Source organism: Alternaria arborescens (genome assembly GCF_004154835.1).
Source record: "Alternaria arborescens strain FERA 675 chromosome Unknown contig_3, whole genome shotgun sequence".
In the NCBI taxonomy this organism is placed as follows: domain Eukaryota; kingdom Fungi; phylum Ascomycota; class Dothideomycetes; order Pleosporales; family Pleosporaceae; genus Alternaria; species Alternaria arborescens.
In genome coordinates, this window is record NW_021167858.1 from 1,304,165 (window position 1) to 1,321,035 (window position 16,871).

At 52.3% G+C, this 16,871-nt stretch overlaps 7 protein-coding genes across 7 annotated transcripts; 3 read left to right on the forward strand and 4 right to left on the reverse strand.

Moving 5' to 3' along the window:
• Positions 1-13: 13 nt before the first annotated feature.
• Positions 14-1,592, reverse strand: AA0111_g1945 (hypothetical protein; the record flags this gene model as incomplete). The annotated part of the gene is made up of 2 exons (XM_028647661.1): positions 14-705; positions 770-1,592. The coding sequence occupies 2 exons, from the start codon at positions 1,590-1,592 to the stop codon at positions 14-16; spliced, it is 1,515 nt and encodes a 504-aa protein (XP_028510574.1).
• A 526-nt stretch (positions 1,593-2,118) lies between these two features.
• On the forward strand, positions 2,119-7,492 carry AA0111_g1946 (ATP-dependent DNA helicase hus2/rqh1; the record flags this gene model as incomplete). The annotated part of the gene is made up of 2 exons (XM_028647662.1): positions 2,119-6,204; positions 6,251-7,492. 2 exons carry the CDS (start codon positions 2,119-2,121, stop codon positions 7,490-7,492), a joined length of 5,328 nt encoding a protein of 1,775 aa, XP_028510575.1.
• Positions 7,493-7,900: 408 nt separating this feature from the next.
• AA0111_g1947 (hypothetical protein) lies at positions 7,901-8,269 on the reverse strand (the record flags this gene model as incomplete). Its single annotated transcript, XM_028647663.1, has 2 exons — positions 7,901-8,161; positions 8,219-8,269. The coding sequence occupies 2 exons, from the start codon at positions 8,267-8,269 to the stop codon at positions 7,901-7,903; spliced, it is 312 nt and encodes a 103-aa protein (XP_028510576.1).
• Positions 8,270-10,186: 1,917 nt separating this feature from the next.
• On the forward strand, positions 10,187-11,101 carry AA0111_g1948 (hypothetical protein; the record flags this gene model as incomplete). Its single annotated transcript, XM_028647664.1, has 3 exons — positions 10,187-10,220; positions 10,273-10,341; positions 10,392-11,101. 3 exons carry the CDS (start codon positions 10,187-10,189, stop codon positions 11,099-11,101), a joined length of 813 nt encoding a protein of 270 aa, XP_028510581.1.
• Positions 11,102-11,943: 842 nt separating this feature from the next.
• AA0111_g1949 (Serine hydroxymethyltransferase, cytosolic) lies at positions 11,944-13,516 on the forward strand (the record flags this gene model as incomplete). Its single annotated transcript, XM_028647665.1, has 4 exons — positions 11,944-11,979; positions 12,032-12,082; positions 12,136-12,500; positions 12,553-13,516. 4 exons carry the CDS (start codon positions 11,944-11,946, stop codon positions 13,514-13,516), a joined length of 1,416 nt encoding a protein of 471 aa, XP_028510582.1.
• A 302-nt stretch (positions 13,517-13,818) lies between these two features.
• AA0111_g1950 (Ribonuclease) lies at positions 13,819-15,186 on the reverse strand (the record flags this gene model as incomplete). The annotated part of the gene is made up of 2 exons (XM_028647667.1): positions 13,819-14,791; positions 14,849-15,186. 2 exons carry the CDS (start codon positions 15,184-15,186, stop codon positions 13,819-13,821), a joined length of 1,311 nt encoding a protein of 436 aa, XP_028510888.1.
• Positions 15,187-16,289: 1,103 nt separating this feature from the next.
• Positions 16,290-16,871, reverse strand: AA0111_g1951 (hypothetical protein; the record flags this gene model as incomplete). Its single annotated transcript, XM_028647668.1, has 1 exon — positions 16,290-16,871. The coding sequence occupies one exon, from the start codon at positions 16,869-16,871 to the stop codon at positions 16,290-16,292; it is 582 nt and encodes a 193-aa protein (XP_028510887.1).

A 16,871-nucleotide genomic window follows, 5' to 3' on the forward strand; every position in this document is an offset into this window, starting at 1 on the left:
TCAGCTAGTGCGGCTATTTACTCTCTTTCCCCAATACTACATCTTGCAACACTTGCTTGATGATGGGCAAATCCCTCTTAACATCTGTCATCCAATTTGAGACTGCGAACCTACACGCTGGCTTTCCATCCCACGCTGTACCTGATACATATATCTTCCTCGTGGCCTTGATTTTATTGACCAGCTGTTTGTTCAATTCTTCGTCTACTGCACGAAACAGTACGATGATATAAATTCCCTTCAAGATATCTTCATGGCAAGCACTGCTCTTAGGTAGGAGCTCATATCCATCGCTTTCCAGGATGTATCTTGCGATTCCTCGTGAGAGATCTACCTGCCGTTCCAACATCGTACGATAACCCTCTCTACCATACGCAACAAGATTGGCGTAGACTGGTAACGCCCTGAAGCGCCGGGAGTTCTCGAGTCCGATGTTAAGTGGTGACATGATGGCGTTCGCATCGTTCCCAGAAGCCAGGTATGCAGCGTTGGGATTTTGGAATACGCGTTCAGCGATATTACGGTGCCGAGAGAGAAAGAAGCCACAGTCATATGGTACATTAAGCAGCTTGTGTGCATCGCCTGTGATTGAGTCTGCAAGGTTGAGCCCTCCACAAGCCTGGGCGATCGAAGAGTAAGTCGGTGATGTCAACAGGCGGCCGAAGAGCCCAAATGCGCCATCGACATGTATCCACGCCCCATACACTACATGTTGGTATGCACAGTCAGTGGTTGTTTCACGTGTAGTTCGTACAAGGATATAACTTACTATCGCACAGCTTTCGTATCTCTTCCATCTCTTCTAGCCCTGAGGTTGCGAAGACTCCCGTGTTAACTTCCGATGCAGAGACGGCAACGATAGACGCTGCACCAGGCTGCTCGAGTGATTTCTTGAGCAGCTGCATGTCAAACCTGTGTGGTGCTTCTGACTGCCCCAGACACTTGACGCTCGTCCGCCCAAGGCCTAGTATGCCCGCCGCTTTTCCTAGCGATGAGTGCGGTACCGTAGTCAATATTTGAATATCGTCAATCCCGGCACTCCGCATAGCTTCAACAATACCAAGCTCACCAACGCTAATCTCTGCATCTGTACGGTGCGCTGAGGCCTCAGCAATCACGTACTCTCGTCCGCATGCCAAACCTAGGATGTTCGCTGATGTCGCGCCCGTAGTGAATATGCGATGCGGCCATTGCTCTGGTTCGAAGTCGAGCAATTCACAGAGTAGAGAAAGGGCTCGGTCCTCTACGTCGGTGGCGATGGTCTCATTTGGCAGATGGACTTGTACGTTCTGGTCGTATGCTGAGACCAGATTGTCGGCAAGGAGTGCTGCTGGTGTCGTGCCACCTGTCACAAAGCCGTAGTAATTTGGCGAGCGAGAAGAGCCATTAAATGCTGGAGCGAGGTCCTCTTGTAGGTGACGTATGCTCTCTTCGAGCCCGACACCTTGGCTGGGGAGGTGAGGCTGAAGCTTGGAGCGAGCGTCATTCAATGTAGTCGTGGACGGAAGGACATCAGCAGGTGGAGGGCCCGAGTGTATCTTTGCGATTGCAGCGGAGAGCCTTTGGAACAGCTCATTATCTGTAACCTCCATGATTGATGCTTGATGTCTTACGTGATGAGAGTTGACTTCACGCAAGTAGGTAGATCGGTTTTGGTGACTGATTTGGTAGACAGAGTTATTGGCCGGAAGACTTTCTCAGTACGACGGAACGTATGACTCTACTCAGAGCCTAGGTTTTGAAGTAGTTAGGCCACCTAGAAGCGGCTGGTGACTTCGCAACCTGCGCCATATTCGCGCGGATAGAGCTAGTTACTGTCGCAAACCAGATGGATGTAGCGCCCATATGAGTTATCGCCCGTGTGTTGGCGGGTCCGTGTAAAGAGCGGCATCTCTGACTGCAGAGCGGCAGGCCCACTCCAGAGAGCCAACGCTGTTCGGCATATCGAGACCCTGCACGTGATTTGGTGCTAGCGCGGCGCGTTGCGGAGTTAGCACAACACGGTCGACGGCACCATCGATGACATCGCCACCGTCTCGCCCGTAAAACCGCGACACCTATGCAGATGCACGCGTAGAATATCCATGCGGACTCCCACACCAACGATGCGACGCTCTCATGCCTCGGAACAATCTTAGCAAACATCTCAAGTGGTTGATCGCCGAGAAGCCTTTCATTCCGCCCGCGATTTCGCCTGTTGTATACGATCCCGACGCAGTTCCGACGAGTTCAGCGACAACTCCACATCAGAACTCTTCATTTTTGGACGAAGACATAGAATACAATGAGCCTGAACCTGCCTCCGCGCCACCGCCCCCACCAGCACTGCCAGTCGCACGACCCGCTCCACCCCACGCTCTCGCTCGAACAAGAACCATCGACATACACAATCCGCCAGAGGCGGAAGACGTGGCCTCAGATATGGCAAGACTGAGAAACACACCAGCCAGTGGAAAGCCTAGACTGATTATAGCGGGGCTGCCTGAATATGCTTCCTCTTCGAACCCAACCAGCAGAGAGCGGAGGGAGCCTAGCGATGCAGGAGGTTCCAGGAGTAATCTGCAGGACTCCTCGGCGAGTGTGAGGAAGCTTACTGGCTCCACCGTGGAAAACACTCCCGCTTCTCAACACGTCGCTGCGAGGACGAAGTACCGCGAGCCAATTGATGTCGATTCAATCGACCTCACCGGAGACGATGCGGGCTGCTCTTCGCCGATTCCAATGCGCACGCAAAAGAGCAGAAAGCGGAAGAGCGACGAGTATGAAGCGGACCTCCGTCACACCAAGTCCCCCAGGCCTGTTCGGAAGGCGCCCGCGCTCAGTCCAGAGCCTGACGACGACGACGACGACGACGATGACTTCCCGGACATCGATGATATGGTCATGGCTCCGGATAGCCCTCCCCCACCTTACTCGGCCATTGTAGATGGTGCAGGTAGACAATCAAAGCATATTGCAACAGCTGAAGATGACGATATGGAGGCCATGTTACAACTGGAAGAAGAGGAGCGACAGATGGCAGCTGCAGAAAATGCGACATCCTCACAGGCCCGTAAGCGCAAGTCACTGAGCCGCGTCCCCTCTGAGATTGCACCCGCTCGAAAGATAGGGAGGCAAACACGTAGCCCTTCGCCCCGAAAGAACAATCCTGTCACGATCGAGAGCACAACTGGAAAGAATGGAGTTTCGCACACATCTGGCACTAAGAGAGTTGGGCATGCAGTTCTGGACTCCGAGGACGATGAATTCGGCGCACTGGACGAGATGGATTTCGACACACAGTCTCGGACCAAATCACCTATCCCAACGATGAAGAGAGTGCGTGAAAAGACACCAATGGCTGGCCCTGGCAGAGTTGCGAGTCAGACCCAGCTTCCTATACGGTCGCCTTCGAAGACCATACGAAGCCCAAGCCCATATCAGCCGGAAGAGATTTCCATACCTACCCCAGCAAAGTCTCAGTCCCCCAAAAAGATTGCTGAGTCTGCTCTTGTACCCGACAAACGCATACCGAGCTCTTCTGAACTGTCCAAAGAAAAGAGAGATGCTATCAAAGAATCGATTGAAACCTTTCTGAGTACTGAAGGTCAAAGATTGCAAAAGCACCTCAAGGCTGCAAGCTCAGCATGGGACAGCGCACGGGCTGCATTCGTTGCACATCTGTCCGAATTTGGCAAGCCTGATCCTAGCGAACAGGAAAGGATGGAACGCGCTCGCTCGCGAAAGGACGCAGTAGAGCAATTGATCTCGTTGAAAACCAAACAGGATGAACTTACGAGACAACGTCAGAGGGTTAAGCAGAAGCTAGAGGATGACTTGAACATCGGTCAATTTGACGCAGCGGATGGTGAAACCCTCAGCAGACTGTTCAAGATAAACGAGGACATACAGATCCAGATGTTCTACTTGTTGGATTTAGCGGCCATCAAGCAGCAGTCAACGCCTCTTGTCAAAACAGAGTCGAAAAACAACCGCAACGTGGTCATACAATCAACTCAAGCAAGTCCGGCCCGACCGCCTCCTAAGGCTTCCAGGGATATAGGGTCGAATCGGATTCCACAGACACAGTATACTAAGCCAAGTGAGATTGGCGCTCAGGAAGTGTGGACGCCTCCCCGGCGTATTCGTTTCGCTGAAGAGCAAGTAGCCGCGTCTCCGCTACCGCCACTGAATCTAGGGTCTCGTGCCTATGCAGACGACAGTGCATCAGGAAAGCAAAAAGGCAAGTCAAGAGAGCGATCTCATCGGGTACCCGAGACACCAGAGCGCAGACGATCCCCAAAGAAACCAAGACCGGCGGCTCCGCAGCGTACACCGGATGAGTTTGGTGAGCTTGATTTTGAAGAAGACGGAAGCTTGTTCGGCAATAACATGGGCGAGCCCCACCAGCCTATTGAGATAAACGACGATGATGATTTTGGCGAAGATTTTGGACCCGACGACGATGACGACTTCCTTCATGAGATTACCAATATCGAGAACCAGGCGCCAAGTGGGTTTGATTGGAAAGGCGAGCGTGCAGAAAGTCGCGTATCAACAAAATCTCGCCAGGTGTTCCGCGAAACTTCTACCAACCAAGTCCAATCTAAACCAAATCAGCAGGCTTCACCGAAGAAGCAGCAGCTAAACATGCCTGCCAAAAACCACCCTGGAATGAACTTCCCCTGGTCGCAAGATCTCAGGACTGCCCTTATTCGTCGTTTCGGCCTGCGAGGATTTCGCCCAGGACAGCTGGAAGCTATCAACACTACACTCTCGGGCGAACACTGCTTCGTGCTCATGCCTACGGGAGGTGGCAAATCGCTCTGCTACCAACTTCCATCAGTGATCGCTTCAGGCAAGACACGGGGAGTTACTATCGTAGTATCTCCACTCTTGAGTTTGATGGAGGATCAGGTGACGGCTTGCAAACAACGCTTCGGGATGCAAGCGTTTCTGATCAACGGAGAGTCTACCGCAGCACAAAAGAGCATGATTATGGATGGGTTACGCCAGCGGGATCCCCAACAGTTCATACAAATCCTCTATCTAACTCCTGAAATGCTTAGCAAGAACCAGAGAATGATCAGTGCCTTCCAGCAACTGCATTCTGGAGGGAACCTTGCCCGTATCGTCATCGATGAAGCACATTGTGTTAGTCAATGGGGCCATGATTTCCGACCAGATTACAAGGCACTTGGAGACGTTGTCCGCCAATTTCCCGGAGTACCTGTCATTGCCCTGACTGCAACTGCGACCCAACTCGTTCGTACTGATGTAGTGGCCAACCTCGGCATTCAGGGCTGCCGTCAATTTTCTCAGAGTTTTAACCGCCCTAATTTGTCCTACGAAGTTGTGCCGAAAGTCAAGGGTGTCATCAACAGTATTGCGGATCTGATTAAAGAGAGGTACATTGGCAAATCTGGAATCATCTATTGTCTGTCGCGGAAGAGTTGTGAGCAAGTGGCCCAAAAGTTGTCCGAGGCAGGCATCCGTGCCTATCATTACCACGCGGGAATGGATTCCGCTGACCGCTCCGAGGTTCAACGCAAATGGCAAAAGAACGAGTACCACGTCATTGTGGCTACCATCGCCTTCGGCATGGGCATCGATAAAGCTGACGTACGATACGTTATTCACCACTCGCTCCCTAAAAGTTTAGAGGGCTACTACCAAGAAACTGGACGAGCTGGGCGTGACGGCAAACGTTCAGAGTGCTACTTGTATTATCAGTATGCCGACTCAAGGATATTACACAAAATGATTCAAGAAGGTGAAGGAAGTTGGGAGCAGAAGCAGCGACTGACTGATATGCTACGGACCGTCATCCAGTACTGCGAGAACAAAGCCGACTGTCGACGCGCTCAAGTACTCGGATACTTTAGTGAAGCATTCGATGCCTCGAAGTGCAATTCAACATGCGACAATTGTCGTTCGGATGCCACATTCGTCACAAAAGATCTTACAGAGTATGCTGCCATGGCCATCAAGCTCGTAAGTCAAGTGCACGAGGACAACGTAACGATGCATCAGTGCGTAGATGCTTTCCGTGGCGCTGGCAGTGCTAAAATTAAGCGCTCGGGATTGGAAGAATACGGCTGGGGCTACGGCAAGGATCTGGAACGAGGTGATAACGAACGCATCTTTCAGCATTTGCTTGACGCGGGGGCTTTCAAGGAAAGAAGCAAGGTGAACAAAGTTGGCTTTGCCACCAACTACCTACACGTACGTATTTACGACCCTGATTATGGTCACATACTGACTGCTGCAGCCTGCTTCGACACGCAATGACTATGAAAGCAAACGAAAGCAATTGAAGTTACAAGTACGTTCTACACCACAAAAGGCACGCGCAAAAGCACCCGCAGCCAAGAAAACGAAGAAGCAGCAGACCCAGTTTCCGTCGACCAACGTCGACTCTCCTGTACGCGCGCCCAAGCAAAAGATTCGATCGTTTGCTTATAACGAGGAGGAAGATGATGACGATGACGACTTTGATATTCCTCGGCATCCTACGCGCAACAAGACTACGCGTGGTTACCAGACTGATGATTTTGTTGTCGACGACGACGACTACTTTGCGCCAATACGTGTTGCCAAGCCATCGAAGGCCACGAAGGGAAAGGGGGTTGGAGCTCCGATTACTGCAGATCAACGAACTGCAGAACTTACAGACCTACAAAGAGAAGTCTTGGACGATTTCATGAATGGAGCCAGGAAGATGAGAACGACCTTGCAAGAGAGGAAAGGCCACCGCGAAGCCATCTTCACAGACACTGTACTTCGTGAGATGGGTCTTGACTTGCCCATGAGTCTGGATGAGATGAAGACCATCCCTGGTATTAGGCCCGAAATGGTGGATCTCTATGGCAAGCAATTCTTGACCCTGATCAACAACAGTAGGGAATTCTATGGAGATGACACACCAGTGCCTAGGAACCCGCAACTTCGCAACCGTCGACCTCAACAATCACGGATCATCCACGAGATTGACGATGATGACGAGGAAGTTGACGACCAGAATCATCGGCTTGTTGTGGATCTGTGTAGCGAAGACGAAGGCCCGATGCCTGTTGCACACGAGTCTGAGGAGGAGTCCTTCTACGGCGATTTTGGTGAGGAGGATGATGATGATGACGACGATGACGGCGCGGTCCACACAAGTCATCACTTTAGCCAGTTTCAGAACCAAGACGTTGCAGACTTTAACAACCGATATACACAACTCGGTGGCGGCCCGGCTCCCTCTACTAAAGCGGCCAAGGCACCAGCAGCAAGAGGTGGATCTAAAGCTTATGGATCTGGGTACAAGAAGAAGGGTTCGTCACGCAAGAGGGCTTCTGGTAGCTTTAACAAGAGTTTCGGTGGCGTGAAGAAGCGAGCCTCGAAGAGTGGCGGTAGCAGAGCTTCAGGAGGCGCAACAACGACCAGCAGGCCTTCTGGTCGTGGTGGCAGAAGTGGAGGGTCAGGGGCTGGAACTGGATGGTCGGGTGTCATGGCAATGCCCACTTAGGTGTGCGGTGGGTTCCGAGTTTTTCAGGGAGGCGGAGAGAGACAGATCGAGCGTATACGTACGTTAGCGACTGTCCAAACTTTTACGACTTTATGCATATTCTTGGTGATGAGGTACATTGTTCGACTTACAACATGTAGATACTGGATTATATCACTATCACTTGTTACACACACGTGTGTAGTACTTTCAATCCCCAAATTTCAAAAACTTGACCATGCTCAAAAGGACAATCTATGTTCAAATGCATGGAGTACAAAGGATCAAGATGATCATATTGCAGTGTAAAAAGGTATTAATTCATTAGCCCGCAGGCGAGGTATTCATAAAGTACAAGTCCATCTCATTCCATGGAGGCTTCTTTGGGTATCGCATTCCTCCTTCTACCATCGAGGGCAAGCAGGATGCTTAAAAGCCGCTGCCATGGGTGTGAGTGGTGTGAGTGCCGGTAGTGTGGTGGCCCATTCCAAGAGCGTTCTTGGTCTTGTCGACAATGCTACCGCCAGTGGAGCCGTGAACGTTGTTGTCCTTGGAGCGGCCAATCTTGTCCATAGTAGACTGCGTGTTGGTCTTTGAAGAGTCGGGCTGCGCCTCGCGGGCAATCTTGTCGCCGGTGCCAGTGATGGACTCCTTGATCTTGGTGCCAGTGGACTTTGAAGACTGGGGTTGCTGATATGTCTGTTAGGGGATGCAGGTAATGAGAGGAGGATGAACAAGGAGACATACCATCTTCTCACCGAGCTTGGTGTGGGTGTCTTTGCGGAATGCGTCGGTCATGTTGGCTGTTTGTGGTGTTGTTTTTGGGGTAGTGTGTGTAGGTAGATGGTGGTTCTAGTTGATGTTTGAAGTTGCAGGTGTGGATGTTGATGGAGGCTTTCTTCAGCGCAGGACGAGTGCTGTTTATATGCTCCTCATGTCTCAAGCAGCTACGTCATAGTTCGTGACTGCCGTTCGCAGTCACAGCAGGAGTGAGACTGGCATGTGCCTGGAATGAAACAACGCAGCCACAAACAGCTCGTATGCCCAGAACAATCTAGGACGTCATTTTGTTGGCAATCTGACGAGGTCGAGATTCAGTCTGCTTTCGTGATAGGCCATATTCGTTTCGCTTGTTTGAATAGTACTTTGAGAGGCGAATGAACAGGGGTAGGTGATAGAGATCAACGATGGAAGCAAGTTTGCTGACCCGTCACGAGAGAAGCTAGCTAAGAGAGCGTGGCGTTCCCTACACTTCTTGGCCGTCGACTACCTGCCCTGCTTCAGGTATCTTCAAGAAAGATTAGTGCTAGCGTTTAGTCTACGAGCATACACGTGCATCGCGAGAGTTGGTGAGTTAAGTTCGAGTTTGAGGTGGGGCGAAGTTACTGGTCCCTGCGCCGGATGCGCGACTCCACGTGTACCGAGGTAGTAGTGACATCATCCCGTGTCGAAGGGTACAATCAAGCTTCAAGTCCGATCGCCAGGTCAACGGAGCCCAATGCTTGCTGGTATGCTGGTGTCTAGCATCTGACTGTCATTTTCACGAAATGAGATCGCTGATCACTGACGTACGACGCGATCCAGATCGCGCTATCATTATAGCCTGATGAGTGATCATGTTGGAGCAAGTCTACAAAACTCAATAGAAGTACGGCCTGCCCTGCCTTGGAGTTCGCAGGGTGTGCAGCGCAAGCTTCCGTCAGGTAAGGTTGTCGGGAGATGTCGCTGCAGGGCCACCGGGTAATGCTTGAGGGCCCGAACCGAGCCAAAGAAGTATACGGGCCTGAATTCAAGGTGCTCCTGCAAACAGGCTGCAAGAAGCTGTTGTTAGATGTCTAGGTATCCGTCGAGACTGCAACGAGACAGTATCGGCAATGGCCTCACCCTTTGCTTGGAGCTACTCAACACGCAGAGCCAGGCCGTGACCAAATGCCATGGCAAAGTGTTCAAGATGCATCGAGGACGATGGTGCTTTTTATTGTTGAATCTCCGGGTGCGCACTGTCGGCGGCACACCGACTACTATATACCGTGGATGGCGGTATGAGGCGGTATGAGGTGTCGCAGCGGATGTCTTGAGGTGCATGGCGCTACGACGCGTTCTGGAACCCTCAACCATGGCGCACGCGAAAGGGCGGTCGCAGTAGGACTGTAGCTGGTGCCGTACGCAAGCCGCCACGTCGTCGCAGGAATGAAGAGGCTGGACAAGGGACATTAACAGGAGGGTCTAATGCAGGAACGAGCTTGGATCGCCAGTAGCGCTGGTGTGTTATTGGCTGTTGGGCATGACGTTCGTGTTCGGTCCCCTCGACAACCCGCTTTGTTGATAGACTAAGCCAACCACCTCCAGCCACTTCAGACCAGCCATCACCATTTTCGCAACAGCAAAACTATCAGTCGCTGCAAGCAGAGAGAGAAGTCACATTCCACGCTACCATCCACACTTTGAATATTCTTCCACACAGGAGACATCTGACCATCATTGTCGCAGTGCACATCCCGACCGTACCGCATATCGACCCGCATTCCGCATATCGACCCAAGTACACTCGGATCAAGACACGATTGCTCCCGCTCTCTCGCACCTCTGTAGGAGAGAGACAACCCCACCAGCCGCTGTCTGAGTGCATTCCCCCGCTCATCTCACCCGGCCCTCTGGGGGCGCAGGGAGAATACGAAGCCTTTCAGGCGTAGTTGAAGGAAAGACACATTCATAATGGCGAACTTACGGTTCGCGGTGAGCATGCAACGTGAGTACTTGCATACATCTCCGTTCGAGGCATCAAGACTGACAACCACCAGGGTTAATACCGTTTCTTGGCTTCCACCATGTTCTCATGATTCTTATTGCAATTGCTATAATATTGCTTTGTAAGTTACGACGAAAGTCTGCCCAAAGACGATGGCTAACAATCTTCCAGCATTGCTACTAGCAGGATGCTCATCCACTTCACCACTCATCCCCGGCATCTTCCTCATCTCCATGTGGTACGAACAGTTCACACCCACCTACGCACCTGAACAGGTCGACCCCGGTGTCACAGCTGCAATTGCCAACATTGTCGGCAACGCACAGCTTGGTGTGCGCGTCGGCTACTTCGGCATCTGCATCAACCGAGACGGCGGTGGCTTCATCTGCTCCAACAATGCCACAGCGCTCGTCGACAACGTGTCCGTTGACCAGGACCCGCTGAACCTTGTCTGGGTTGCTGCTACCTTCAAGGATGCCGTTGTTTTCCCTTACTTGCTCATTGTCGCCATCATCCTCGCCTTCTTCACATTCATCCTCCTTGCCACCTTCCCCGGATGGCACGAGGAGAGAGACGAGCGAACCGGATCTGATGTCGACGTCAAGCCCTTCCCGTCAAGGCCCGTCTCACAAGTCGCTCTTGCGCTCATCTTTATCTCGTCCATCTTCGTCCTGGTTTCCGTACTCTGGCAACATACAGCATCTGTCGCAGCCGCAACCATTGTGCAAGATCTGGGTAACGGCAGCGTCAAGTCCGGTGTCGGTACATCAGCCATGGTTCTTGGATGGTTCGGCTTTGTGCTACTCATAATAGTAACCATCGGGTTGCTCGTTATGATTCTCAGCATCATTGTTCTCGACCGTCTTACCGACAACGACTAAGAGGACCGACACAGCTGCGAATACATTCAAAAAATAATTACGAGAAGATGAGCATTTTGTTGGCGCGATTGTGTAATTTGGTGCCGAGCTTACTCGGCCTTCACTTCTTCAGCTCAGTTACTGTTACATACCCTTTTGGCGACGCGATGGCAGCTTGCTGACCAGAACCGCTTTTTGTTTGGCATACCCGGCGTTGAGGCTTTTGCATCAGATCAATTTGATCCACGAGCGAGTATTGGTATTTAACAAGGATGTTAGACGAAGGAGGAACGACTCGACGGAAAGAAACGCTAGGATGGACTGTATTTATGTAGTAAATGAAACAATGAGAATCGGATACGTCAAGTCAGGAAACTTTTGCCTAATGTTTGGTGATGCTTGTCCGACGGCTGGCAGTGGGAGCGTTTGTGTACAATGTCTCCTTTTGTCCCTTGGACATGCCGGGGTATTCTCGCATCGTGGAGGGGCGAAACGCGGGGAGTAGCGGAGCCGCCAGTCAACCTGCCATTCGCAACCCAAAAGCGGAAAGTCTTCACTCTGCCACCATCAATAGCGCACTCACGCGTTACACCTACGCATACCATGAAGAGATGTCTTACTTCACAAATGCAAAGAGCCTGTCCGAATCCCTCCGACGACCGGCCGCAGCACGCAATTATCGATGGCGCCATGCCTAAGCGAGCCTAGAGCATTTTGTCGCGTCCAAAAAAATTGGTGGGGTTGGCGTGAGAGGGACATCTAGTGCTCTGACTGCTTAAAGCCCGTATAGTCTTTTACTATTGTCCTCCGTTCCTTACTCTTCACTCCCTTTCCAACACAAAACCTACGTTTATTTGCCTGTCATGTCCAGTTACGCGCTCCCCAAGTCCCACCAGGACGTATGTTGCCCCTCACATCACAATCAAGATGCACCCTGCTAACTCAGCATAGCTCATGGAGAAGTCCCTGGTGGAAACCGACAATGAGGTCGCCCAGATTATGGTGAGTCTCTTCTGCTATTCTTTTTATCTTACATTATTTAACAATTCTTGTAGGAGAAGGAAATCCAGCGTCAGCGCGAGTCCATCCTCCTCATCGCCTCCGAGAATGTCACTTCCCGCGCTGTCTTCGATGCGCTCGGTTCGCCCATGTCCAACAAGTACTCTGAGGGTTACCCCGGCGCCCGCTACTACGGTGGCAACGAGCACATCGACTCTATTGAGTTGCTCTGCCAGAAGCGCGCACTCGAGACCTTTGGTCTAGACTCGGAGAAGTGGGGTGTCAACGTACAGTGCCTGAGTGGTAGCCCGGCAAACCTCCAGGCTTACCAGGCCATTATGAGGCCGCACGACAGGCTTATGGGTCTTGACCTGCCCCATGGTGGACATTTGAGCCACGGCTACCAAACACCCCAGAGGAAGTGCGTACAAAACGAGCCACTTATACAGGGGGCGTAGGCTGACCAGAGATAGGATCTCCGCTGTTTCCACATACTTTGAGACTTTCCCCTACCGCGTAAACCTCGACACCGGCCTCATCGACTACGATCAGCTTGAGCAGAACGCCCTCATGTACCGTCCCAAGGTGCTCGTCGCCGGTACCTCCGCTTACTGCCGTGAGATTGACTACGCCCGCATGCGCGAGATTGCCGACAAGGTTGGCTGCTACCTCCTGATGGACATGGCCCATATCTCTGGTCTTGTCGCTGCTGGCGTCAACAAGTCGCCCTTCCAATACTGCGACATTGTCACAACCACCACCCACAAGTCCCTCCGTGGACCCCGTGGTGCCATGATCTTCTTCCGCAAGGGTGTACGCAAGACCGACCCCAAGACTGGCAAGGAGACGCTCTACGATCTCGAGGGTCCTATCAACTTCTCCGTCTTCCCTGGCCACCAGGGTGGCCCCCACAACCATACCATCACCGCCCTCGCGGTTGCGCTCAAGCAAGCCCAATCTGAGGACTTCAAGCTCTACCAGCAGCAGGTCATCAAGAACGCCAAGGCCCTCGAGGTTGCGTTCAAGAGCATGGACTACAAGCTTGTTACCGACGGTACCGACAACCACATGGTTCTAATCGACCTGAAGCCCTTCAACCTTGACGGTGCCCGTGTCGAAGCCGTTCTTGAGCAAGTCAACATTGCCTGCAACAAGAACACCACTCCTGGTGACAAGTCGGCTCTCACACCGATGGGTATCCGTATTGGAGCCCCAGCCATGACCTCGCGTGGTCTTGGTGAGGAGGACTTCAAGAAGATTGCCAACTACATCGACCAGTGCATCAAGCTGTGCAAGAAGATCCAAGGCGAGCTCCCCAAGGAGAACAACAAGCTCAAGGACTTCAAGAGCAAGGTTGCTAGCGGTGAGGTACAGGAGATCAACGACCTCAAGAAGGAGATTGCGGCCTGGGCCGTCACCTTCCCTCTGCCCATCTAAGCCTACATGAAGCTTTTTTCGTGATTGGGCGGCGTACTATGGCGTTTCTTTCTCCAAGCGGGATATGGTGTTTCAACAAAAAGGCAAATTCTGGACTGGCAAATTCAACAGCTCTACCATTTTGGGAATTTACGAGGAATGATATGATTAGGACGATAAAAAGAGATACCTGAAGATTTAGATGCGCTGCTTAACCAGTGGGTCTTAGTCACCAAATGTAAAAACTTGACTCAAACTCTTTGGTATGACTGTTGCATTCATGTGATTGGAGACTAAGAAATCTATGCCGAAACCGGCGGCTCTCACGCCGACTGCCAGGTAATAGCAAACGTGGCAGAGTGGTCTCCACCGGCGTACACAGTTTGCTGTGTGCTGCCAGACGCAACCTTGTCCGCGGACCAGAGCGCGTTACCGCCAGCAGCCAATTTTCCGTCAGTGTTGGTAAAAGCAGTCGCGCTTGCAGAGCCATCGCAAGATAGCGCTCCAGCAACGACTGCGCACTTGCCCTTGGAGCTCGACAGGGTGAAGCCATTGTCCACGTCGGTAGCTGTGAAAGTCGCACATGTTCCGGTCGTGTACCAAGTACCCTTGCTGATGATGCATCCCTTCTTGACTCCGTTGACAATGACATTGAGGTTACCCTTGCCACTGAAAGGTGCTCCAGGCGCAGCAGTAGATGTCGGCGCAGGTCCTCCAACGGTCGTAGTGGTAGAGGGAGGAGACGAGCTTGCATTCTTGGGAATGTACTTGATTCCTGTCTGAGGGCAGGTAGACTTGGTACCATCAGGGTCCGAAGCAACAAACTCGCCAGTCTGTACACTGCCACGAACATCGTAATGGTACCAGATCTCGTTGAGCGCGCCAGACTTGCAGCCTAGCGTTACCTCGACACCGGGCCTCTTGGCCTGGATGGCGCTTTGAATGGCGGCGAAAGTGTATGTCTTGGTTGTGCTGGGTGTGATACCAGCTGCGGCCAACCACTCGTAACTTGGTAGCGTTTTGAATAGGTCGACGGTTTTTTGGAAGAAGTCGACAACTTCCTCTGTTGCTTTGTGGTCGTTGTAGCACTCGGGTTCTAGCGTGGAGATGCAAGTGCCGTGCTTAGCCCACTCGTGGTACCAGAAGGACTCGTCGTCACCTTGGTAGTCCTTCCAGTAGGTGGACATGTAGGAGAGGAGGTCGGTTGCGCCAAAGGAGTTGAGGATGGCGCTGATGTTGGAGTAGGCGCGCGACGAGTCGCAGTTCGCGTCGTAGGTACCGTCACAGCGGTCAGGCCTGGACAGGATGGTCAGCATTCATGCATAGTGAATAGGAACTGAAGGGCAATCGTACCATAGACCATGAATTGTCCAGCTATCCTCTGGTCCGGTAGCAGGCGAAGCATCCCAGAACTGCGTCTGGAGGATCTGTCCACCTGGGGCGTTGAAACAACAGAGGTTCTCCACGACAGTGGTGTTGTGGCAGCTCAATTGAGCATTCGGGCAAGTCTGGGTATATTCGCCCATAACGCGTCCTCCATTGCCGAGGATGACTTGCGCACCACCAAGCGCAATCTTGCTGAGAGTCCTGAGAGAAGGCATGGCTGTTGATTCTGCTGCCAGCATTTCTGCCGTGGAAGCAGCCGCGTTATGTACTCTATCCCTCGCGGCTCCGACTAGGGAGTCTAGCATGGCCGGCATGTTACCGCTCGCCTTCTACTACTGCAAGGACGGAGGAGATAATTTGGCGCTGTGCAACAAGAATACACAAGCTTTTCGCGGGTCGATCCCTCCCGTAACGGCAGCTCAGATTACACGCCTTCACGTTGTTGTCGCTGATTCGTAGACAGCGAATACACTGTGCCTCGATGCGGAAGGTCGGTTCTTTAGTCTAGTCCGTCGCCGCCGGGTCCAAAGCCGTAGATGCGTCAACGGAGAGCCCGAGGTGTCTTCTGGGCAAATCGACTGGTGGAAGAGGTTCGGAGTGTAGCCAGGTAGTGCGGAGGTGTACTATGGGATGGCCGGAGACGGCGCTGGGGATGGGTGTTTATGGGGGATGAAAGGGACAGACGACATAGCCACTCATGGCGCAGTACGAGGCATCACGCTGGGCGAGGTCACGCAGGGCCGCGTTTGGGGCATCATGGTGATCGGCTGCCCGGGGACCAGTCAGAGGGCGTCTCATGGCGAATGTGATGGGTGCACGTGTGACGCGTGCCTGGCGATAAGACGACGATTGCGTTAGAGCAGGAACGGGGCGGACCCTGCGGCTTATCAGCATGGAGCACTAGCCGAGAAGGGGTGCGCATCAAGATTGCTCGGCGTAGTCCGACCTTCTGACTTTCGCTTTAGAGCTCACGCTACAACCACATCTCTTTTTGCCCGTCGTTCCACATGCTCTTTCTTTCTCAAAATCGACTGCTGTTCATTCTTTGCCCCACGTCATAACCCATGCTCAGTACGTTTTGTCGATATATTATCTAGGTAAATCTCCATGGATCCCTGTCAACGCCTTTGTATCGTCTCTTACTTAGCTTTGGTATAACCTGCACTGAGTAGCTTGTTCATCGCAAATCCTCCACTTCCTTGCCTTCTCATCTCTCTGGTCTATTGCTTCGCGTTAAAGTCACTTTCACAAAGGGACCACTTCATATAGCATCTGTCTGGAACAAGTTTGCGTGGGCAAGTAGCATTTTGTCTTATTTACATATTGTATTTACGAGAAAGAAATATCGCTCGAATATCCAAAGTAAAATTTCTCAAATCCACCAGCCACAGAACTAGAGTGTCTGCGTTTACGGGTAGGTGGTGTACGAGCACTTGACAGGGTTCTCCTCCTTGATAGCTCGAGCAGCGAACCCAAGGCACTCATCAGCTCCAGCCGGGTTGGTCACGCCATCCAGCCAGACGGAGTAGCCGCCATTAAGAGAAGGCTTGCAGGCCTGGAAGCCAATCTCCTGACCAGTCTGGTCCTTGAAGACGAGGTGACCGTCGTCGTTGATGGCAAAGGTTCGCCTCTCTCCGTTCTTGACCATATCTTGTACGCCAGTGGTGTACTGAATGACGCCCTGACCCATGCCTGATCTGTCAACGAACATCTGCTGGGGAGGGTTGGCAGTGTAGAGGTAGAGGGTGCCGTTGTTGAGCTGGAAGGAAGCGTAGTTGTGGGGCTCCGGGCCGCAGGAAGCATTCTGTTGGCCTGCGTTGATCACGAGAGAGTTCTGGACAGCCTGAATAGTGTTGTACTGTAGATCGGCGGTGCCTGAGCGGATGGTTTGGATTGTGAAAACATCGCCGTCCTTGATCTTGGAGTCGGTAGGGAGAGCAGTGGCGAGGCCAGCAGCAGAGGCGATGACAGCGGCGGTGGTGAACTTCAT